Here is a 25,133-nt window from a genome sequence, read left to right as displayed (position 1 = left end):
TACCTCAATAGCCTTTATCATAATTTATATTCCCGTTTCACATTTATATTATTCTTCTCGGTAACTTATCGTTTATGGTTTATTCTTTCTTCAATTCTCATTTCCTCATTTGGCTGCTTTTCCAACTGGGGCCTAGACCTCGTAGCATTCTGCTTTTCCACGGGTTGTAGTTAAGGTTCGAGATTGGCTTATGCAAGTAAAATAATACTCCGTGGGCTTATTTTTCCGTAATGAACCCTTCGTCAAGGGATTACCAATTGTAAGAGAGTACAAAGTAAGAAAAAAGGCGACAAAATGAACCAAAACATCAGGAATTAAGCTACTGGAGACCACAATGAAATTCTAATCAATTCAAACACAAGAATTACAAGTACTTAAATAATCTGACTGACTTGCATAAAGTATTCAAATAAATAAATTAATAATGATGTACCTAAAAATTCAAGGATTTCCTTAAGAAGAAACCTGTAGATTTAACACAACTCAATGCAACATTTGTATCTGAATACTAAACCAAACAGAAATTCAAGTTGAGAGATTATTCGATACCATCAACTAAAGCAATACAAGGATTCTTTCCTTCTGAGGCCTTCTGGTTGACAAAGCAGGAAACATGTTTTAATTGGGATACTATAATTTTAAGTGCTCTTTATTTTACAAAATATAAAAAATAGCAGCATCTACAGATACTGTACCAGGTTGAAGAGTATATTTACTATGCCTCATAAAAATGAACATAATTTTGTTAAATTTTCATTAAATTGAAACCAGTTTCATGATGCAAAATTTAAATAATACAATATAATCCAGACAATATTGGTTTTACCTAAGAGTGGGAAGGAAAAGGAAGCTTTCAAATACCAGGCAGTTTCTGCAAATATTAGACTTCCTCTTTGAATATTTTTTTCCACTGAATTTCATGTGGTGTTGTTTCTAGTTCCCTTATCTTGCTTCGATTCCAAAGGCATTCATAAAAATTCTAAAAGCTTTAATTTTCATGTGCTCATACTGAATTTTAACATGTGTTACTGTATTTGCCTCTAGTTCCCTTATCCTGCTTCGACTCCAAAGGCATTCAACAAGAATAGTAAAAGCTAACTTTAATTTTCATGTCCCCATAATATTACAGGTTTTAGGGGACAGAGTACTTCATAATACCAAGTCTAAAATTTGAATGTAGCCATGTATAACAACAAACTAAAAGATCTTGGAACTAAACTAGTCCTTTCCAGTGCCTTTGACTCGGGCTATTAATCCAGCAACAGCTATCTGTAGTGTGTGGAAGACGATGTCCAATTCCACAAAAAAATCTTTTACCAAAAGTAACTGTCAACCAAGACCAGGTAAATTGCCTAACCTCATAGGTAAAAGCCAAGCACAAACTATTGGAATCATATAGTTTCCTAAACAAAGTGTCAAATCTGGACCACATTGTATCACATTTAAGAACAGGTTAATTGCAAGAGAAGTGAAAAACGTATGGTGTAAAAAACTACAAAAATCTGAAGCTGTATTCCAAATATTATTGTCATCCCAGTACTGGTCTCTCGCTCTCTCTCCCTCTATCTATAATATCAATCAAAAGACAAACTATATACTAAATATCAATGAAACGCAACCAATATCACAGACATTAGTGAGTAGATGGCTAGACCAACAGCGAGAGGAATTTGCTAGTCCAAAACAGAAGCAAATTTCCAATACGGAAGAGAGCTTACGATGAGAATGGTATTCAAGAATCAATATTAACTACCATTATATGTGACATCTTACCTGCTTTCCTAAACAACATTCTATCTATAGTCCATTTCTTTTATCAAGGCAGATTTGCACCGACTCGCAGCGGTGCCGTTTTAGCTCGGAAAATTTTCCTGATCGCTGATTGGTTAGAATTATCTCGTCCAACCAATCAGCGATCAGGAAACTTTTCCGAGCTAAAAGGGCAGAGCTGCGAGTTGATGCAAATCTGCATAGCTAAAAGAAATTGACTATAGTACTAATGATTTAAACAGTCCCAACTTGAATTGAATGCTCTAAAAAATACTGGCCTAAATTAAACATGTAAAACATATGTCTCATATTCATATACAGTTTGACAGTCTCCAGAGCCCTTCGGAAGAATGTGTACAACACTTCCTTTGTTTTAACAATTCTCTAGGTATTTCTTTCACAATGAATTCTTAAAAAACCATATCAAGCACTTCAGTTAGAGAGGAACCTGTACCAACCGTGTGTAACACGATCGTACATAAATTATTTTGTATATATTATGCTTGCATCTGCGCTCTTCCCTCGCACTAAAAAGAACCTGAATAATCATATCTCCGGTTTTCCTCTGTAACATTGTCTGTCTTGTGAACATGAAAAAACCTGTTGCCTTGAGGTTTTGTATATAAAGGAGAGTGTTCTATAATAAATAACTCAGTTGATTGCTTCCTGCCTTTGAGTCACAACCTCTCTCTCGGCACCGTCACAAACCCTAAGGAATAGACCAAGCTGAATCGTGTCGAGTTGAGTGACCCTCTTCCAAATGTTGTGCATCTACAGGACTATATGCTAACCTTATTCTGAGCCACATCTCTTTCAATAATACTGTTCTTTCAATTTGACATCTAGATCCTCAATAATCTCTCACCAAGAGGACTTATGAAAGATGTATAAACACTTCACATGTAGTTGATTCATAGTTCAATATGTTACCATAAGATTACAGCTGTATTTTTAATCTTACAGTATTTAATAACAAAAAACTGATGCAAATCCCACCCTTTGAAATTTGCAAGGCCTACAGTACATGTGACACCTACAAGGTGTTCGCGCGAGGGTTGTAACCTCTGCATTCCATGCTTTTATCTTTCTCTAGTATATTTGGAAGATTTATATTAGAAAAGGTACAAAGAAGGACTTTTCACCGGGCGTCACAGGCCTCTTCCCAGAGATAGATTTTTCCTTCGTCAAAATCCCTTTAATGAGCTAAATAAGACCAACACATTAACCTTTCCATTTAAATTTATATCACCTAAAATACTAAAGCACTATCAGACTTAGGTCCCACAAATTCAACGACAGAACACAGTACTATATGGTTTAAAGCAAAGGTCTTTTGTTTGAATCAAAATTACTAAACAGCAGATTCGAAAGCAGAAAGTTAGTAAATGAAAAGTTGCCTAGTTTAAGTTCTGTATTCCTATTATCTGTGATATGCTTTGAACTTGAATTTTACCTAATTCTTACTTGATAACTTAAGTTTACTACTTTCTTAATATAATCTCTCCCTTTTCTAAGCTTCTCACCGAGAATATTTTAGCAATGCAACTGATTTTTAAAGGCTGAGATGTTTCCACTTGTTTTAATATACTGTTCAGTAACTTTGTCATAAGAAATAGAAACATTTTCTTACCAAAAACCTCATGGACTTTTCCCCAGAATCTCCTCAAAAATTAAACCTTTCATACAATGTCACCACATACTCATCTATCACGATAGTAAGTCCATGTAAATACTGGAACTCGCTCAACTCAAACGACAGAATTCCGAGGTATTGTACTAACAAACCACAGCATGAATCGCATCCCAATTTCTGATAATACAAGAACAAAGCTAAAGCTAAATAAAATGTTCAGTCAATGTACTTTACCACATTCTTAATATACAATTCTGTAGAATTCATATGATCAACCCATCCTACCTGTTTGCTCGAAGCTACAAGCTGGTCGTCAATCAAACTTTTCTTTACGAAGGCTGTGGATGGGGCAGTGTCCGCAGGTTTCTGTTGGTACGTAGAGGCCAACGCTGCCCCTATGACATCAGCTGATGATGCAGGCATCACACGCTTTCCCAGAGCACACTCCACACTGCTGAAACAATTAACGGATTTCAGTACCAAGCAAATACAGTAAGCACAATTGTGGAAATTCAAATACTGTATGTACGTAAATAAGTAAAGAACTGGGATTTCTAACCTAACCTTCCCTACGGTAGAAACAGTAACAGTTTTCAATATCAACCAAATACAGTAAGCACATTGTGGAAATTCAAATATGTAAATAAGTAAAGAACAACTGGGATTTCTAACCTAACCCTCCATACGGTAAGGTTAACAGATCATAACCTAATGTGATGCAAACATATCCATATTTTTCAGAGGTTTGAACAGGATTTTCGAATCTGAGATACATATCGTATATCTATATCAACATTTACTTTTCATTTTTTCTTAACCCTTTTACCCCCCAGGCTATTTGGAACTTTCCAACCTTTAACCCCCAGGGTTTTTTTTTTTTTTCAAGAAGATTTTTCTATATATATTTTTTAAATTGCTCTAACAGCCCTAATTTTTGTCATAGAGAGGTCAGGTTGGTCTCATTCTTTTGGAAAATGCCTTAAGTCTCTCATAAAATTATCAAAAATATGCACACAAAAAAAATGTAAATGACAAATTCGAAGATAATTTGTATTTTTCCTAACCATACAAACCTTAGCTATTTACAAAGGGTATTACTTTTAGCGTAGCTGAAATGGCGAGCCATTAGAATTTAACGAGGGTGTATTACCCCCGCGCTAGTTAGCGGGGGGGTAGGGGAGTGGTAGCTAGCTACCCCTCCTCCCCCTCACACACAGGTGAATACTCACTTTCACTTAGAGGTAGGACTTGTCTTGGGGGACAGGGCTGGCGGGCAAATATGTGTAAATAGCTAAGGTTTGTATGGTTAGGAAAAATACAAATTATCTTCGAATTTGTCATTTGTTCCGTAACCGAAATACAAACCACGCTATTTACAAAGGGTGACTTATCCCTTAGGAAGGGTGGAAAGTCCCCAGCCATACTGGCTTTGGCTTTACCCGGGGACTCAGAATCCGAGTGAGTCGCACTCGAGAAAAGGAGTCCCTGCACCTCACAAGTTCCTTGCACCGCAAGGAACCATGTGGCCTACGTAAGCTTGTGTGTGAAGGAAGAAGTGTGACCCGTCTTAGGCAGTTGACCTGGAGTTCCAGAAGGAACTCTGGGTTAAGACGTTCCCAATACCACCTCGTCAGGGTATGGGGGACGCGACAGTATTGACTCAATACTCGGAACACAAGGAAGCATGGTTTACCTGCAGAGGTTCGAGGTCAGCTATGCAGAGACCAGGATGCTGCTTCCCCGTAGAGGGGATGATGAAGAAAGAAGTAAGGGCCAGACATACTTCTTTCGTTCATGCAGACTAAAACCTGATAACAATGCCCTCAACCTTCTGCTACCTGTCCAAAAAGGAGCCTGAGGTTAGACCAGCTGTTGTGTAGCCACCACAGAGCGATAGAAAACGTATCGAGACTCCTGTGGGTCACGCCCTGCAGGAAGCGGGCTGCGAAGGTCATCAGACGCTTCCAGACTCCAGCTTGTAGCACCTGCGTCACAGAGTAGTATTACTCGAAGGCGAGGGACGTTGCGATGTATCCAACATCGTGCTGTAGGGCGACGTGACGGGGGAGGGTCTGAAGACAGGTCGAGATGAATGTCCTTGAGTCCGGGCTGAAGAGGTATACTGGTGACTCTCCCCCCATGTCCTCCTTGTGTTCCCAAATCGGCTGCAACTGAGGCCAAACTGCAGCTGTTCCCAGCGCTAACCTCTCGATTCCTGTACTGGCAAGAAAGAGAAGGTCTTGGGACATCAGACACAGAATGGAGACTCAAAATCTTGAATGAATCGGACCGAAGGGTCGGGACCCTCAGATTCTGAGTCTAGCCAACAACTCAGGAGCGAGCCTGAATGTTGCCTTCCCCTCTTCCTTAGAAAGGGGGGGAGTAGTAAGAGACCAAGAAGATTGCTCACACACTGGCCGTGGCCAGAGTGAGCAGAAGACCCAGGGCGGAATACAATCCGAGGCCTGTCGTAAAAGGGTCTTGAGAAGATCTCTTAAAGGACTAAAAGTCCGAGCCATGCTCCAAGTTGGAGGTCTTCCTCCGACTAGGGCAGGGACGATCGTAGCTTCGCATGAGCGAGGATAGATCCAGCGGGCAGGAAAAAGTTATTCCTTTAAGCCTGAAGGTCAGGGAAAGGCTGAGCGACAGGCTTCATTGCCAAGAGCGGAAAGGAGTTTCCTCCCGCCGAAAGGCAATAAGACCGTTATTGCTGGAGAAGAGGCCTCACGGGAAGAAGTATATCTCCCACGGCACCAACCACCTTAGACTCTTCACTTTGCCTGGGAGACCCCTGTGGATGACTATCGCAGATGACGCGACCTCCGTACCGCGACTGTAGCGGGTTGTCTCTTCTAGAGGAGGAAGCGTAGTGTCTCCAGGCATGAAGCCGAAGCGACGCCCCGGTTCGGGAGAGATGTCGCAGTGTGGTTGCTTGAGTAGTCTGCGCCGTGGGAGAAGCTCTCCCGGGAGTTCCGTCAGGGGAAGCAGAGGGTCCAGAAACCGTTCTGCACATAGTCCCAGTGGAGCTCTCCCATTGAAAGGTTGACAGACAACCTGGTTTTGTTGAGACCCATTGTCCGCAGACAAAAAGGAGGGAAGACGCAGGCGTCGAAGTTGTCCCACCATCACCGGAATGCATCTTGCCAGAGTCTCGGGGTCTGAGACTGGGGGGAAAACTAGCGGAAGCTTGAGGTTCCAAGCTGTCGCGATCAGGTCCCCCAGACCAGCACTTGCTGGTTACCCAAGGTCAAAGACCCCTAGGTACACTCTCTCTATGAGGCTCTGCTCGGATAGTCTGAGAGAAACATTCCCCTGCCTGGAATGAGAGAGCCGATGGTGGAATTGAGAGAATCTCAATCATCCCGATATCTCTACTGCAAGATGTGAAGGTGTGAAAATGCGTCCCCTGCTGGTTAGCATGAAGTCGACACGCAACGGGGCGACTTGGCAGGAGCGGTAGGATCTGAAGAGGGGCCAGACTAAGGCCCTTAAGCCTGCCTGAATGATGGAGAGGTATCCTTCAGGTCTTGACCATAGGCCTGGACCGGAACACGCCCCCCCCCCCTTTCCTTTGACGAGTCCGAGAACCGCATCAAGAATGTGGGGAAAGGACGAGAATATCCACTACCATCAAGAGGCTCCATAGGTCAACACCCATTGCAGGTTTAATAGTTCCGCTGGTCCCATAGGGCCAGGGAGTCCGGTTAAACATTGCCTGAAGCCACCGGAACTTGAATCGCCCCACATGGAACTTATCCTGAGGCGACCGTTCGGACTATAAACGGGTCAATGAGGAAAGAAGAACTAGGAAACGTTCCAAGGTAGGGCTGAAAACTCTGCTTGACTGAGAACAGGTACTGCGACTCTCCTCAGTCTTGCCACGGTGAACCGAAAGGAAGGCTCGGAGGATGTGGTAACAGAATCTGGCGTCCCCAGGTGGTCACCCATCCAAGTACCGACGTTGCTTAACCTCGCTGGACGGACGAGAAGCGGGGTTTCCAACGTGGTAAGGCGGTTGACTCAATATCATGGCCAGATACTCCAGATGTTGAGGCAGAGGAAGAGAAGGCTCCAAGCAAAATACCATGAGCCCACACTCATGGTCAGCATTCGGAAGCTTTTCCCGGCGCTGAATCAGGTCGAAACCCGAGCCTACCGGAGTTGACCAGCCCTCCAAACAGCAGAGGAGGCGGAAGTCTGCACCTGAGCGGCCAAGAGGAAGGCAGGGAGAGTTCTCTGGGGAAACAAACCTGCTATGCCACGGCGGGATAGCCACACTGCATCATAAGCAGGAATACTTGCAGTTTAGGCTGAATTCGACGAGCACCCTGGAAGATGGATGGAATGGAAACTGAAAGTACCCGTCCTTCCGATCCAGGGTTAAAGGAGTCCTGTCGCCTCGTTACCAGTTTGATCGATTCTGCTGGTCTACGCTGGCCGAAGTTTGTTCGACAAACTTGATCAGGGCTGAGAGGTCGACTATGGACGTCCCCTCTCAGATCCTTCCTTACAAGAAAGGATCGACTGAGGGGGCCGGGGGTGAAGCCGTCGATGATCCTAAGGAAGACCTTCGCCTAAGGTATGGATCATTCTGCCCAACCGGGCAACTCTGCTGATGCTATGGCATAGAGGTTCAGAGACACTGAATTCGCTGACAGAGACGGCAGGCGCGATATCCTTGGCTACTCACAGAGATTGTGCGGGAATGGGCATCGGGAAGCTGTCATTCGGATGAGTAACCTTAAGCATCCTCCCAGCGAAGAAACCTGCAATCCTAGAGTTCGTGAACTCCTTTTAGGACTATGCCCCCCCGGGGGAGTCTCCCGTGCCATCTGTTCCTGACAGGAGGAAACTGCAATTGGACACCTTGTCCCAGTTGTCGTAGCCGATAACTTAGGCCGACGTGGTTGAAAGAAAAGGGAGCTGGAGCCCTGCAGAGTCTGGAAGAAAGCGCCTTGGAGGAGTGAAACCGGAAGTCGATTTACTCCGCACAGCAGATGTTTAAGTCTCTGTCCTTGGGCAAAGACAAAACTCTTCTCAAGGATGGAAGGGTGTCTGAGGTCGTTGACCTCCACAGATGAGACACCCGAAGGAAGCCTTCAGTCAGTGCGTCCAGATGGTACAACATCGAGCTTGTCCGCAAGTAGATACTTAACGACGAAAGGCCAAGGTGCCTGAGCTCGAGAGGAGGAAAGTACCCTTGATCTTCCTGTAGCTTCCTTGAACCAAACCTCGGGCCGTAACCGAGGAGGGAAAGAACCTGGTAAGCTCCCAGAGGAAGAGGTAAGCAGTCACCCCTTGTCCGATGGAGAAATCTTCAACGGAAAGCCCCCCCGCCAAAAATCCTTCCAGGGCGGGAGAAGGAGAGAGTACTCGTGCAGGAGAGGGGACCCTCGAGACCGACCTCTTGGGAACCAACTTCGCCCTGGGGGAAGTCACCACGAAGTCCACTCCTCTCTTTCTCTTCAGCGTAGGAGAGACAGCCGCTGGTTTGTTACCCTGGCCGGTGAGTGCTGGTTTCATAAACCTCATTAACGCCCGTACCAGCGGATCAAACCATGTCTGCTGCTCCAAGGACACAGAGTCCGAAATCCTCGCTAAGGTGAAAGGGATCGGGCGATCCTTTGGAGAGGACACGACGGTTCCTGCCTGAAAAGAAGGTGGGAAGAATGCTGTACTGACATGTCTTCGTCCTGCACTACCAACCTGTGCTTGGATGGAGGTGATCCCGAGTGCCGCCTAGGAGCACGCGTCCCTGCTGCTACCACCGGCTGTGGAATTCGCCGCGAACTATGGTCGCGCGAGGGCGAACGGTCGCGCAAAGGCGAATGGTCGCGCGGGCGCACAGGCGAGTGGTCGCGCGGGCGCACAGGCGAGTGGTCGCGCGGGCGCGCAGGCGAGCGGTCGTGAGGGCGCGCAGGCGAGCGGTCGCGAGGGCGCGCAGGCGAGCGATCGCGCGGGCGCGCAGGCGAGCGATCGCGCGGGCGCGCAGGCGAGCGATCGCGCGGGCGCGCAGGCGAGCGATCGCGCGGGCGCGCAGGCGAGCGATCGCGCGGGCGCGCAGGCGATTGGGCGTGACGGCGAGGGATCGTGCTGCCGCGTAGGTGAAGAAGATCGCTGGCGGTAAGCGATGGCGAGCAGCATGTGTAGGTGAATGATCGCGTGATAGAGTGCGATGGTGATCAGCATCCGCAAGAGGGCGATCGTTCAGGGTTGTGCGATGAGGAGCAGCATGCGAAGCGGGCAATCGTTCAGGGTTGTGCGATGGCGAGCAGCATGCGCAGGTGAATGATCGCGTGAAAGGGTGCGATGGTGATCAGCATCCGCAAGAGGGCGATCGTTCAGGGTTGTGCGATGAGGAGCAGCATGCGAAGCGGGCAATCGTTCAGGGTTGTGCGATGGCGAGCAGTATGCGCAGGTGAATGATCGCGTGAAAGGGTGCGATGGTGATCAGCATCCGCAAGAGGGCGATCGTTCAGGGTTGTGCGATGAGGAGCAGCATGCGAAGCGGGCAATCGTTCAGGGTTGTGCGATGGCGATCAGCATCCGCAGTTGAGGGTCGCGCGATGGCGATCAGCATCCGCAGTTGAGGGTCGCGCGATGGCGATCAGCATCCGCAGTTGAGGGTCGCGCGATGGCGATCAGCATCCGCAGTTGAGGGTCGCGCGATGGCGATCAGCATCCGCAGTTGAGGGTCGCGCGATGGCGATCAGCATCCGCAGTTGAGGGTCGCGCGATGGCGATCAGCATCCGCAGTTGAGGGTCGCGCGATGGCGATCAGCATCCGCAGTTGAGGGTCGCGCGATGGCGATCAGCATCTGCAGTTGAGGGTCGCGCGATGGCGATCAGCATCCGCAGTTGAGCTAGTAGCTGGCGAACCATGTTCCTTCAGAAGTGTTGGAGAACGTTGGCGTGCCAGCTGTAACACACGTGGGCGATCCGGAGATCGCTGGCGAGCTGATGATCGCTGACGAGCTGACGATCGCTGGCGAGCTGATGATCGCTGACGAGCTGACGATCGCTGGCGAGCTGATGATCGCTGACGAGCTGATGATCGCTGACGAGCTGATGATCGCTGACGAGCAGAAGGCTACGCGTGGAAGCCCGCGCAAAGAAGAAGAGTCCTTGACCCCGACCTGAACCTAAGTTCTAGATCGCGAGGGCGAACGTGGGCGCACAGGGCACGTAACAGGAACTGCAGGGAAGATCATCTTGAAAGCGCTGACGAACAGGAGAGCGCTGACGAACAGAAGGGCGCGCAGGGAAACCCTGACACGCAAGGGAAGAACCCCCGTGGGGGCAACCCTTTGCCCCGAAGGGATCGTTGTCCGCCGGGAGACTGATGTCCGTCGGAAGACCGCTGTCCGTCGGGAAGACCGTTGTCCGTCGGGAAGACCGTTGCCCGTCGGAAGACGAGATTAGACTGCTGTCCATCTGCACCAAGACGGAAGATCGAGAAAAAGAAGTTGTAGGCTGCAAACGGAGATTCAAAAAGGCGCCTCAAGCACCCTTATAGGGAGATGAGAGGCCCTTACGACGAGGCGGACGGAGGGCCTTACGGCGAGGGAGGCCAACAGCAACAGCAACAGAAGAAACCTCCGAAGAGGAGTCTCTATGAGTGTACTCTCTCGCGAACGAAAGAGAAACACTTCGTGGAAGAGACTGGTCAGCCAGTGACCTAAAAGGGGCAATCCTCCGAAGAGGAGATCCTGCAGTTGCCCAGCCCCTTGAGCGAAACTGCAGGTGCGACCGCTCAGCACCAAGAGCATAGTCGCACGAAAAAAAGGCAAGAGAAGAACCCCCCAAAAGAGGAAAAGCTCAAGCCTGGACAGGAAAAAACTTCCCTCGGAAGGAAAGTTATCCGCCCAAGGAGGCAAGCCTCCTGACTGTTCTAAAATGAACTGGAGAGCTGTCCGTCGACACGGGAGTACTACCAGTAGGAGACACGCCCCTGACGACAATACAAGGGGGAGGCAGCAACAGCCGAATCCCCAGGACTCAACCAGACAGCTCACACCGTTGCTATATTACAGAAACGAACTAGATCGGTAACTGTAAAAAAAAAAACAAATAATATTAGTACACATTCATTCCCCCGGGAAGGCTCCGAAGAGGAATCCCGAGGAAAAGGAACAAGAATTACACAATAGGCACGTGCCCTCACAACCACTTACACTCGCGGAAGGAGAGCTGTAACCAAAACAGAATTATAACAATTATAATTATGTAACTATGTAATTATGTAATTTAAAAATGAATGAACACTAAAGAAAAAAACGAAAACCCCGAAAGGAATCGTTCTACAAGCTGAAAAATTAACAACTACAATTAGATTCATAAACTAATTGAGACAAAATGTACGGCGTAGCAACCCCACCCACACGGGAAGGAAGCTACAAGGGCGTAGTAAAACATAGTAAAAGGGTGAACGACCTCAAGAGAGAGAGAGAGAGAGAGAAAGACCGAAGTCAAACTCGATCGCAACCCATAAAATTAGGCCGTGGTGGCCTAACTGCCGAGGCCTCCACGTAGAATCGTACACTACACACACACATCTGAAAAGGAAACTTACTTATTTCTATACTCAAATATATATACAAACATGAAAACATGTTTACATATATATTGAGTAAAAGAAAAGTAAGCGATTAAGTAAAGACAAAACAGACAATGGCTGCCAAGCGAGGACCAAGACAGAGACGTCTGTCACAGTCCGAGCCAAAAGTGAAAGTGAGTATTCACCTGTGTGTGAGGGGGAGGAGGGGTAGCTAGCTACCACTCCCCTACCCCCCCGCTAACTAGCGCGGGGGTAATACACCCTCGTTAAATTCTAATGGCTCGCCATTTCAGCTACGCTAAAAGTAATACCCTTTGTAAATAGCGTGGTTTGTATTTCGGTTACGGAACAAATAGTTTTTTGCAAGGACGTACCAGTACGTCCATGGGGGTAAAGGGATGAGTTTTGTGAAACATACCAGTACATCCTTTGGAGGTAAAAGGGTTAATTGATGATATTATTTTAATTTTATTATTGCCCGAAGAGCTCTACTCCACATGGGCTTGGACTGAGTCTTTTTTGTAAATCTTTTGTATGTAAATATTTGATGTCCAATAAACATTATTATTATTACAAATGCATAATTACTGAGACGTGGCTGTAGAGGCATAGAAAATGGGTTTCAATCACGTTTTCTATGCTAAAGCTGTTTGCCGTTCCCCTAGTTATATAAAAATCATCTAGATATGTCTAGGCCTAAGGTACTCGTGCTTAACCTGACTTAGTGCTGTACGTCTTTAATTACCAAGCGGAAGTTACACTTCCCGCAACCACTCGCTTGCTTATGTACCTATATTTAAATTCGCAATGCATTTAACTCTATATCTGCCATTCGGCTGCAGCAAATGTTTTAAGAAAAAAAAACTGCTAGCCTGAAATTTTGTAAACCTTCACAATTTTTTTTGCGTAAAATAAATTCAGGACTAAATCAGGTAAGATAACATCCAGACAAATAGATATGCTATATACCTCTAATTCTAAATAAAATAATTTACAAGTGAAAACCGAATGAAATAGGGAACCTGCCCGTAATAATACTACCCGGGGATTTATATGAGAGCATATAATGTCAAGTTTGGGGAATTTAAATGTGGCAATTTGGTGAATTTAAATGTGACCATTTGGGGAATTTAAATGTGGCCGTTTGGTTAATTTAAATATGACAATTTGGGGAATTTAAATGTGGCCGTTTGGTTAATCTAAATGTGGCCATTTGGGGAATTTGAATGTGACAATTTGGGAAATTTAAATATCGCAATTTGGAGAATTTAAATGTGACCATTTGGGGAATTTAAATGTAGCCATTTGGAAATTTAAATTTGGCCATTTGCAGAATTTAAATGTGGCCATTTGGGGAATTTAAATGTGGCCATTTGGGGAATTTAAATGTGGGCATTTGGGGAATTTAAATGTGGCCATTTAGGGAATTTAAATTGGGCCATTTGGGAAATTTAAATTGGGCCATTTGGGAAATTTAAATTGGGCCATTTGGGAAATTTAAATTGGGCCATTTGGGAAATTTAGACGTGGCCATTTGGGGAATTTGAATGTGGCCACATGGGAAATTTAAATGTGTCCATTTGGGAAATTTAAATGTGGCCATTTGGGAAATCTAAATGAGACCATTTGAGGAATTTAAAAGTGACCATTTGAGAAATTGGGATGTATGTATGATAACGGCCACCTGTATGTATGATAACGGCCGATTGAAATACGGCAATGTAAGGGGGGTCGCAGAGGGGGCATCAGCCCCCATTAGGTAAGTAGGTAAGGACACCGCTTGTAGGTTAGGTTAGGGGGTGAGGTTTACTAACGGTGTCAATTTTTAACGCCACGAGAGGAACTAGCTGCTAACACACAAAGGCTCCGGGGAATTTAAATGTGGCCATTTTGGGAAATTTAAATGCGGCTATTTGGGGAATTCAAATGTGGCCATTTGGGGAATTCAAATGTGGCCATTTGGGAAATCTAAACGTGGCCATTTGAGAAATTTAAATGTGGCCATTTGGGGAATTTAAATGTGGCTATTTGGGAAATTTAAATGTGGCCATTTGGGAAATTTAAATGTGGCCATTTGGGAAATTTAAATGTGGCCATTAGGGAAATTTAAATGTGGCCATTTGGGAAATTTAAATGTGGCCATTTGGGGAATCTAAACGAGGCCATTTGGGGAATTTAAATGTGGCCATTTGGGAAATTTAAATATGGCCATTTGGGTAATCTAAATGTGGCCATTTGCAGAATTCAAATGTGGCCATTTGGGGAATTTAAATTGGGCCATTTGGGAAATTTAGATGTGGCTATTTGGGTAATTCAAATGTGGCCATCTGAGGAATTTAAATGAAACCATTTGGGGAATTTAAATGTGACCATTAGAGAAATTGGGGTGTATGTATGATAGCGGCCGATTGAAATACGGCAGTGAAAGAGGGGTCGCAGAGGGTTAGGGGGTGAGGTTTACGTTAGTTGGTGTCAATCTTTAATACACGCGAGAGGAACTAGCGGCTAGCACACAAAGGCTCCGGGGAATTTAAATGTGGCCATTTGGGAAATTTAAATATGGCCAAGGTATACAATTAAGATAGTACATGTCTCCTCTACCTTTTGTCAAGAATATCCAAACGGTACAAGTTAATAAAAGGTAAAATTACATACAAATATCTAAAAATAGCAAATTAACGATATTTTCTCGTATAAAATCGAAAAGGAGAAATAGCAGCTATTGCCCTAAGGCGCCGACAGTGCCTTTATTATTATTATTATTACTATCCAAGCTACAACCCTAATTGGAAAAGCAAGATGCTATAAGCCCAGGGGCTCCAATAGGGAAAAATAGCCCAGTGAGGAAAGGTAACCCGCCAAAGACCATCGTGCAAATTCCATACGTGCAACATACGTTCTACCACAAATTATTGCAAATATATATTCTTCTATACATCAGCAACCAGATTTTATATTAAATTTCTAATAAATATTAATAAATAACATCGTAAATGAGAGATAGAATTACGGCGGAGCTAACAGATTACATTTTAACGTCCACGATGGACCCGATACTGTAAAAAACGCATTATCTACGCTTCTCTCACGTATAATATGAAGTAAAATTCATCACCAGCGTGTACTTACCATTAAGAAAATACCCTCGTCATAAAAACTACGATGGAGAGAGAAATAGAACACTGTGAACAAAATACATAATCACAAGAGCGCAGATGAATAGTAAACACGAGCACAGTGCATTTAGTGTTGAGCAGCGTTGCCATTTCTGAATACGCGCTAGCTTAACTTCCAAAATGCGCCAAAAAAGGCGCTAAATCAATTTTTATATTATTATTATTATTATTATTATTATTATTATTATTATTATTATTACTATCCAAGCCACAACCCTAGTTGGAAATGCAAGATGCTACAAGCCCAGGGGCTCCAACAGGGAAAAATAGCTCAGTGAGGAAAGGAAATAAAGAAATAAATAAATGAAGAGAACAAATTAACAATAAATCATTCTAAAAACAGTAACAACGTCAAAACAGACATGTCATATATAAACTATTAACAGCATCAAAAACAAATATGTCATAAATAAACTATAAAATAATAATAATTATGTATGATAATACAGAGATTGTTTCAATAATTTAAGTTGGTAAAAGGATTCTGGAAGGCAATCTTTTTATCATATTAGTTACTATAAATCTTTTTTTAGCTGTGATAATGATAATACAGAGATTGTTTCAATAATTTAAGTTGGTAAAAGGATTCTGGAAGGCAATCATTTTATCATATTATATACTATAAATCCTTTTTAGCTATTATAATGATAAAACAGAGATTGTTTCAATAATCTAAGTTGGTAAAAAGATTCAGGAAGGCAATCACTTTATCATATTATATACTATAAATCCTTTTTAGATATAATAATGATAAAATAGAGATTGTTTCAATAATTTAAGTTGGTAAAAGGATTCTGGAAGGCAATCATTTTATCATATTATATGCTATAAATCCTTTTTAGATATAATAATGATAAAAGAGAGATTGTTTCAATGATTTAAGTTGGTAAAAGGATTCTGGAAGGCAATCATTTTATCATATTATATGCTATAAATCCTTTTTAGCTATGATAATGATAAAACAGAGATTGTTTCAATAATTTAAATTGGTAAAAAGATTCTGGAAGGCAATCATTTTGTCATATTATATACTATAAATCCTTTTTAGCTATGATAATGATAAAACAGATATTGTTTCAATAATTCAAGGTGGTAAAAAGACTCTGGGAGGCAATCAGTTTATCATATATACTAAACATATTTTTTAGCTATAATGATGATAAAACATAGATTGTTTCAATAATTTAAGTTGGTAAAAAGACTCTGGAAGGCAACCAGTTTATCATATTACATACTATAAATCATTTTTAGCTATAATAATGATAAAAAGGAGATTGTTTCAATATTTCAAGTTGGTGAAAAGGCTCTGGAAGTCAACCAGTCTTTTATATTATATAATATCAGTGAAAAAAGCACTATATTTCGTGTTTGTGTAAAATAGTGAAGCCAGAGAAGCGCTAAATCACTTTTTTAGCTATAATAATGATAAAATAGAGATTATTTCAATAATTTAAGTTAGGAAAAATATTCTGGAAGGCAACCAGTTTATCATACAATGTACTATCAGCGAGAAAAGCACTATATTTCGTGTTTGCGTAAAATAGTGAAACCATGATAGATAATAAAAACACGCTAAATTCTCCAGAAATGAGCCAAATCTAGCGCGAAAGGAGTGGAAATGGCAACTCTTGCGTTGAGGAGCCGCGAAGATAGAAGGTTCTGACATTTATAGTTTTCAGGGACATGTTATGTTATATTATCCCCAATGGTAGGCATTTTATTAAATTAATATTTAAATCATCTATCTCTTCTATTTTATTAAATTTACGTAGTATAATATTAAATAAAAGTCAGACATTCTATAGAAAGCTTCTAATTGTTATATCCTGATATCTGGATTTGCCTACCAGCCATTTTACAGTATTTTTTGTATAACTATATTCATTTACCCTCCAAAGTTCTATAAAAAGGAAAATTAGATATTTTTTTATATTTAAATACTATAATCTATTCTTAATTGTATTTATCAAAACCTCATAAGACTTAAAGGAAGCCGGTTCAAAAAACACTCTGATTTTATATTATCTATCCATAAGCATATTTCAATTCAGCATATTTTAATCAAAATTAAAAGACTACCAGAATGTTATACATAAAGAAGGGAATGAAACGTTGCCTTACAAGCAATAATTGTGTCAAACATAAAATAATAAATGCTGAAACCTCCCGCTATCGGCGAAGAAACATATAACAAGTGAGCATCGCAATTTGGCTATGCAAATCTATTTAAGCAGATTCGAATTCTTTGAGGAATTTCGTGAAATGTGGTCATTTAAACGGACTGATATTTTTGTATTTTGAAAAAAAATAATCTATATACATTTAGGATATATATAGTTTCTAAATTGTTAAATTCCTAATACTTTATTGTTTGCAAATTCGAATGTTATGAAAACCTCGTTATAAGGAACGTCTTGTTTGATCACTGCTATTATGTGAATATACTAAGATTTATTGTTGAAAGAAAGCACTGATATTTTTGTATTTTGAAAAATTAATTTATATATATTTAAGATAATGTGATAAGACATGTATTTCCTAAATTGTAAAATTCTTAATACTTTATTGTTTGCAAACTCGAATGTTATGAAAACCTCGTTATAAGGAACGTCTTGTTTGAACTTTTCAATGCTATTATGAGAATATACCAAGAAAACTCAGTCTGTAATTTTGTATTTTGAAAAATTAATTTATATATATTTAAGACAATGTGATAAGACATGTATTTTCTAATTTGTGAAATTCCTAATACTTTATTGTTCGCAAACTCGAATGTTATGAAAACCTCGTTATAAGGAACGTCTTGTTTGATCTTTCTCAATGCTATTATGTGAATATATCAAGATTTATTATTAATGGAAAGCTCAGTCTGTAATAATTTCATTATTTTAATAATTTAGCGCCGAGCTATTGCTCTCTCTCTCTCTCTCTCTCTCTCTCTCTCTCTCTCTCTCTCTCTCTCTCTCTCTCTCTCTCTCTCTCTCTCTCTCTCTCTCTTCTTCTTCATAGCCATGCGTAACATACTTTCGTTTGAGTTGAGTATATTAAATATAAAAAATATATAGATAAGATTTATAAGGACATAAATAAAGGAATAATAGAAATTAGAAGGGATATATTTATCATTTCAAAAAGATATAATGTCAAGGGGGTATATATATATATATATATATATATATATATAATATATATATATATATATATATATTATATATATATATATATATACAAGACTTAATTTGCGGAGACCCAATTTCGAATTGTAAAAGTGAATACATATCCTTTAGTTACATGTTATAATACTTTGTAAAACACACATACACACACACACACACACACACACACACACACACACACACACATATATATATATATATATATATATATATATATATATATATATATATATATATATATATATCCGGTGTTCCACAGGGTAGTGTTCTTGGCCCATTACTTTTCATACTATATACACATGACATGTGGTTTGGCCTAGAAAACAAGCTTGTTGCATATGCAGATGATGCTACTCTCTTTGCATCAATTCCATCCCCTGAATGTAGATCTAGGGTTGGTGAATCCCTTAATAGAGATTTAGCTAGAATTAGTGCATGGTGCAAATTATGGGGTATGAAGTTGAATCCTAACAAAACTCAAAGTATGATTGTAAGTAGGTCAAGGACGGTGGCTCCTCAACATCCGGATCTCAGTATTGATAATGTTTCTTTAAATATGTATGACTCTTTCAAAATTTTAGGTGTGATTCTCGACAGTAAATTTACTTTTGAGAAACATATAAGGTCTCTGTCTTCTTCAATTGCACAAAAAATAGGCTTATTGAGAAAGTCTTTCAAGATTTTCGGTGATCAATCTATTCTGAAGAAGTGTTTTAATTCTTTCATTCTACCTTGTTTTGAGTATTGTTCTCCTGTTTGGTCTTCAGCTGCTGATTCTCATCTTAATTTGTTGGACAGAAACTTACGGTCTATTAAATTTCTTATTCCTGATCTAGATATTAATCTCTGGCACCGTCGTTCAATTAGTTCATTATGCATGTTGCATAAGATTTTTCATAACTCTGACCATCCTTTACATTCAGATCTCCCTGGACAATTCTATCCTGTTCGTAATACTAGGCAGGCAGTTAATTCTAATAGCCAGGCCTTCTCCATCACGAGACTCAATACTACGCAGTACTCTAGAAGTTTTATTCCAGCTGTTACCAAGTTGTGGAATGATCTTCCTAATCGGGTGGTTGAATCAGTAGAACTTCAAAAGTTCAAAGTTGGAGCAAATGCTTTTTTGTTGACCAGGCGGACATGAGTCTTTTTATAGTTTATTTATGACATATTTGTTTATGATGCTGTTAATAGTTTATATATGACATGTCTGTTTTGACGTTGTTACTGTTTTTAGAATGATTTATTGTTAATTTGTTCTCTTCATTTATTTATTTCCTTATTTCCTTTCCTCACTGAGCTATTTTTCCCTGTTGGAGCCCCTGGGCTTATAGCATCTTGCTTTTCCAACTAGGGTTGTAGCTTGGATAGTAATAATAATAATAATAATAATATATATATATATATATATATATATATATATATATATATATATATATATATATATATATATATATATATATATATCATAACCATATTCGTGACATGACTATCTCTATGTAAATAAATAGGCACCAGTCTTCATGTTCTATACAGAAAGAATTAATATTTTCAGTATTTTTTATGATATCAGGTGGAAGCTTATTGTATTATCTTTTGGTTGCAAATTGAGTAAACGTGAACTCAACATTTAAGGTAAATATTGCCTCAGATTATTATTATTATTATTATTATTATTATTATTATTATTATTATTATTATTACTAGCCAAGCTACAACCCTAGTATGAAAAGCAAGAAGCTCTAAGCCCAAGGGCTCCAACAGGGAAAAAATAGCCCAGTGAGGAAAGGAAATAAGGAAATAAATAAATGATGAGAATAAATTAACAATAAATCATTCTAAAAACAGTAACAACGTCAAAAGAGATATGTCCTATATAAACTATTAACAACGTCAAAAACAGATATGTTATATATAAACAATAAAAAGACTCATGTCAGCCTGGTCAACACAAAAACATTTGCTCCAACTTTGAACTTTTGAAGTTCCACTGATTCAACTACCCGATTAAGAAGATCATTCCACATCTTGGTAACAGCTGGAATAAAACTTCTAGAATTCTGTGTAGTATTGAGCCTCATGATGGAGAAGGCCTGGCTATTAGAATTAACTGCCTACCTAGTATTACGAACAGGATAGAATTGTCTAGGACATTTTCTGTTGCCGGCCTCTTACTAATACCATTCGCTGGTGTTGATATATACAGGACATTTCTTATGTGCTTTCAACACCCTGTTGTGATAACTTGATGAATCAACACTTTTTATGAATTATTCAAACCTTATTAGACAGGGCGGAGTATAATTCTATGCTTGGGTGCAACGACCTCTTTTAGATTTTCAGCTCTGGTGATTACAACAGTTTACTACATATTTTTTTTGACAGAAAACTTATCTCTCTCTCTCTCTCTCTCTCTCTCTCTCTCTCTCTCTCTCTCTCTCTCTCTCTCTCTCTCTCTCTCTCTCTCTCTCTCTCTCTCTCTCTCTCTCTCTCTCTCTATATATATATATATATATATATATATAATGTGTGTATATCTAGCTATCTATCTATCTATCTGTCTATATATATATATATATATATATATATATATATGTATATATATATATATATATATATATGTATATATATATATATATATATATATATATATATATATATATATATATATATATATATATATAATTAAATTATATCTCTAATCTAGTTTAATAGTATTCATTTTCTCAGACATTTAGCTCGAATCTGGAAATACTGGAATATATAATTTTTGTATTTTTACCAGAATAACGTGGAAAATCTTTTCTCAACAAATTCAGATATTGGTATAAAGTGAATTGTTCACTAGGCTTACGTGAGTCTTTATTTTCACCCAGTGAATTCCAAGCTAGAATTCTTATAACTGGTTAACATTTTACCTTACCGTCAGGCAAAAGTCAGTACTGGCATGAACCAGTTTGATCTATCCTAGGTCGATCATCAATATTCATAAAAATCAATATTTCATTCCTTTTATTGAATATTATTCATGCAAATTTAATGAAAGAAATGATAAAAGACTAACTGATTTAATACATACATACTACATACATATACCAAGGCACTTCCCCCAATTTTGGGGGGTAGCCCACATCAACAAATGAAACAAAAACAAAAAAGGGGACCTCTACTCTCTACGTTCCTCCCAGCCTAACAAGGGACTCAACCGAGTTCAGCTGGTACTGATTTAATAAGTTGGTTATTTTCACGATGACCTTAACTTTCTGTTCCATAATAGATTTTATCTTAATGTACCTGTTAGCAATATAAATGTACAGTAAGCCCAAACTTGCAGCAAATGTTTTTATGTTGAATAGGCTGTCATAGGTGTCATTTTATAGTTTATATGTGAAAGATATGTTTCAATGCTGTTACTGGTCTTAAATTGATTTATTTCAACTGCTCATTACTTCCCATATACTTTATTTATTTCCTTAAATCCTTTCCTCATTGGGACTTTTTCCCTGTTGGAACCCTTGAACTCATAGCATCCTACTTTTCCAATTAGGGTTGTAGCTTGGCTAGAAATAATAATAATAATAATAATAATAATAATAATAATAATAATAATAATAATAATAATAATAATAATAATAATAATACAGAAATTTTATATATATAAAAATAACAAGAATTCCAAATGAAAAAGAACTTTAGTTTAATGTTGACATTTTGTTAAGATTACGGCAGGGGTGCCATTCGTACGATAATTATCGTACATGTACGATTATTTTAGGTCCAGTACGATGTACGATACATACCTTAGGTATATACACGTGTGTGTGTTTAATTAGAAAAATTATATTAAAATATTTTGAAATAAGTCAATCATGTAACTCCTTAATAATTATATTGAAACTGTGTACGATAATTTTGGTTGAAAAACGACAATTTTAAGGCTCATGTACGATAATCTGGCAACCCTGGTCAATGTTGACATTTTGTTAAGATTACGGACAAGTTTTGGACAAATTTTCCCCCGATGAATTTCTCTCTACAACAAGTTTGGCCAATTATAAGAAATGGCCAACGTCTACGAGTTAGAAGTCAGCAGTATGTCAGACAAATTAGGTAATATGTCATTTTGGATTTTGTTATATAGTGAAAGTCATTGACCATTGTAACCTGATACTCTATGTCTAGTTTGGTTTGATTTTACATTAATTATAATGTTCTCTAAGTGATTTTAATTAGCATATTTCAATTATTTATTAATTTAAAATATAGTACTTTGTTTTAAAGCCGAAAATGATGTTGTTTTAATATAAAAATTGACCACCAAATTAAGCTAATAAAAGTTTTCCCTAATCGATTTTAATCATCATATTTCAATTAATCAAAACTTCTGAATATTTTCTGTTTTTTTATTTTTCAAGCCGTAAATTATAATCACCATATTTCAATTAATCAATACTTCTAAATATTTTCTGTTTTTTTTTTTTTTTATTTTAAGCCAAAAATCATAATCACCATATTTCAATTAATCATTACTTCACAATATCGTATTCCGCTTTTTAAAGCCGATAATAATATTGTTTTAATATAAAAATTGACTACCCAGTTAAGCCAAGAAAATGTCACAAGTAACCAATTAACCCTTTTCATAAAACAATCGTTAATTGGTGAAATTTTAAGGGTGTATGTATGATAGCGACCATCTGTATGTATGATAACGGCTTACTTAGAATATGTGGTAAAATTATACAAAAAAGTTGTTTTTTTAGAAGGAAAGTATTCCCGGCCGTGACTATAATAAAACCGGATGCAGGGGGCCGTTAGATCCGTCAATAGGGAAGCAAGTAAGGACATGGCTTGTAGGTTAGGTTATGGGTTTAAGTTTAGGTTAGTTTGTGTCCATTTTTAATCCACACGGGAGGAATTGGCCGCTGACATATAAAGGCTCTGCCTCCTGAAACAAAATTATTTCAGAAAAAAAAAACATTTTTCACAAGTGAAACTCACAGGGATGTTACCTAGTTAACCTTCGGTTCTTCATTATTATTATTATTATTACTGGGGTGTATGTATGATGACAGTCATGCCCCATAACTCTTATTTTCAACCTTATCGCTAAGAATACGGCAGTCTGAGGGGGACACAGCGGGGCGGTAGCCCCCTTGTTAGGTAAGTAGGATAGGGCACAGCTTGTGGGTTAGGTTAGGTCGAGAAGTTTAGGTTAAATGGGGGTGTCCAATGCACCTGTTCCTGTCCGTCATTATACAGAGGCTCCTTATTACTTGCTACCTAACCTAAGATGCCTTTCCCTTACCTACCCATGGGCCTATGCCCCCTTTGTTACCTCACCACAGAATGCCAGGGAAAATTATATAAGTAACCAGTAATGCTTTTGATGAAAATTACTGGGGTTCCTGGTATATTTTTAGGTGTTTAGATTGATTTTGATAACTCACTATTGGAAACCCTTATTATTCTAATTATAAAGACGCCTTCTAACTAATTTTGTCCTCTTATGCACTAATATGAAGGCAAGGCTGTTTAAAAAAGTTAAAGTTGCGGGTTTTAGGTCTCCACTGAGACGATTTACATCGTTCTATTCGGGCGACCATTAGCCAGCAGGGACTATCACTAGTCCCCTCTAACCTGCCCCCCAGGCGCCACCCTGGGAGTACCCCCCAGTAGAAGGTCTCACGGTATTCGCGTCCCTGGCGGGGACCGAACTCGGGACCTCTGTAATAGAATAGTGTATTGAAGTTTACCAGTTGTCTGCAGGTTACTGATAGTCAATATTCAACTTCATAAAATATTTTATTTGTCTATAATAGTAGCGATAAATCTCTCAATTTTTTTGTTAACCTAAACCATGCTTTTGATAATTATGGGGACCCAAGCCATTGTACTAATGCAAGTGTACTTTGACATCAGAATTTAACCAGTAAACATATTTGGACAGAATTAATGGTGGGAATAACTAGATTAATTGCCAGGGCTACTGTACTGCTAAAATTATTTTAGCAGTACCAACCAAATGCGGATGAATCCTTTGTTAGGCTGGGAGGAGCAGGGAGAGGAAAGGTCCCCTTTTGTTCCTTTGTTTGATGTTGGCTATCCCCCAAATGGGGAAGTGCCTTGGTAAATGGAATAGAACACACACCTGTTCCCCACTGGATTTCTTCCAAATTAACGTGTAGAGGGGCAGGAAATTTTCTTAGAAGTTCTAGTGTGAAGGAAGGGATTTCAAGCTAGACAAACTGGTTGAAAATTCCAAGGGTTAAAGTACTACAGTTGAAATAGTTGAGGCTTTGCTGAAACCAGGTTTTTTGGGTGCCTTACCACATGTCTAAGGAAAGCCAACAGCAAAGCTGAAATTCACTTTATGTACAATAGAAGCAGTAGAAAAAATATTGTACACATCTTATTCTCCTTCTTTGTCTGCATCTTTTCCCACTTTTAAAGGTTTAAAGGTTTTAAAGGTCGCTCATGAATGGCAGAGGTAAGGGACAGTGACATTGCCCTAGCAATCAGGACAATACCCTAGAGACTGACCATATATTATATGATCAGCGCCCAAGCCTCCTCTCCACCCAAGCTAGGACCAGGAAGGGCCAGGCAGTGGCTGCTGATGACTCAGCAGATAGACCTATAGGCTCCCCCAAACCCCCCAACCTTAGCTCACAAGGATGGTAAGGTTGCAGACACTAATGGCACTAAGGAATCTTAGCGGGACTCGAACCCCCGACTGGGAAACACCAGGCAGAGACGTTACCAATCAGGCCAGGGGTTGATGTTTCTGACAAAGAAGAAGAATGAGATGTGTACAA

General features: G+C 39.9%; 2 protein-coding genes across 3 annotated transcripts in view; one reads left to right on the top strand and one right to left on the bottom strand.

The window, feature by feature from the left end:
- LOC137634681 (ubiquitin carboxyl-terminal hydrolase 36-like) overlaps positions 1-15,222 on the bottom strand; it is a 61,019-nt gene extending 45,797 nt beyond the window's left edge. Inside the window, exons 1-2 of one of the 2 annotated variants that reach the window (XM_068367161.1) lie at positions 15,090-15,222; positions 3,689-3,854 (exon numbers count right to left, since the gene is read on the bottom strand). In XM_068367161.1, the coding sequence (XP_068223262.1) occupies positions 3,689-3,826 (138 nt within the window). In that variant the 5' untranslated portion in view covers positions 3,827-3,854; positions 15,090-15,222. Of the gene's footprint in view, positions 1-3,688; positions 3,858-15,089 lie in introns of both variants that reach the window. The other variant, XM_068367160.1, reaches the window with a different exon arrangement.
- Positions 15,223-22,277: 7,055 nt separating this feature from the next.
- The window catches only part of LOC137634632 (uncharacterized), a 43,003-nt gene continuing 40,147 nt past the window's right edge, over positions 22,278-25,133 (top strand). The window contains exon 1 of the mRNA XM_068367099.1: positions 22,278-22,425. Within this exon, the coding sequence (XP_068223200.1) occupies positions 22,337-22,425 (89 nt within the window). The 5' untranslated portion in view covers positions 22,278-22,336. The remainder of the gene's footprint in view (positions 22,426-25,133) is intronic.

This window comes from Palaemon carinicauda, chromosome 45 (genome assembly GCF_036898095.1).
Source record: "Palaemon carinicauda isolate YSFRI2023 chromosome 45, ASM3689809v2, whole genome shotgun sequence".
In the NCBI taxonomy this organism is placed as follows: Eukaryota; Metazoa; Arthropoda; class Malacostraca; order Decapoda; family Palaemonidae; genus Palaemon; species Palaemon carinicauda.
This window is presented reverse-complemented; position numbering and strand designations above follow the sequence as displayed.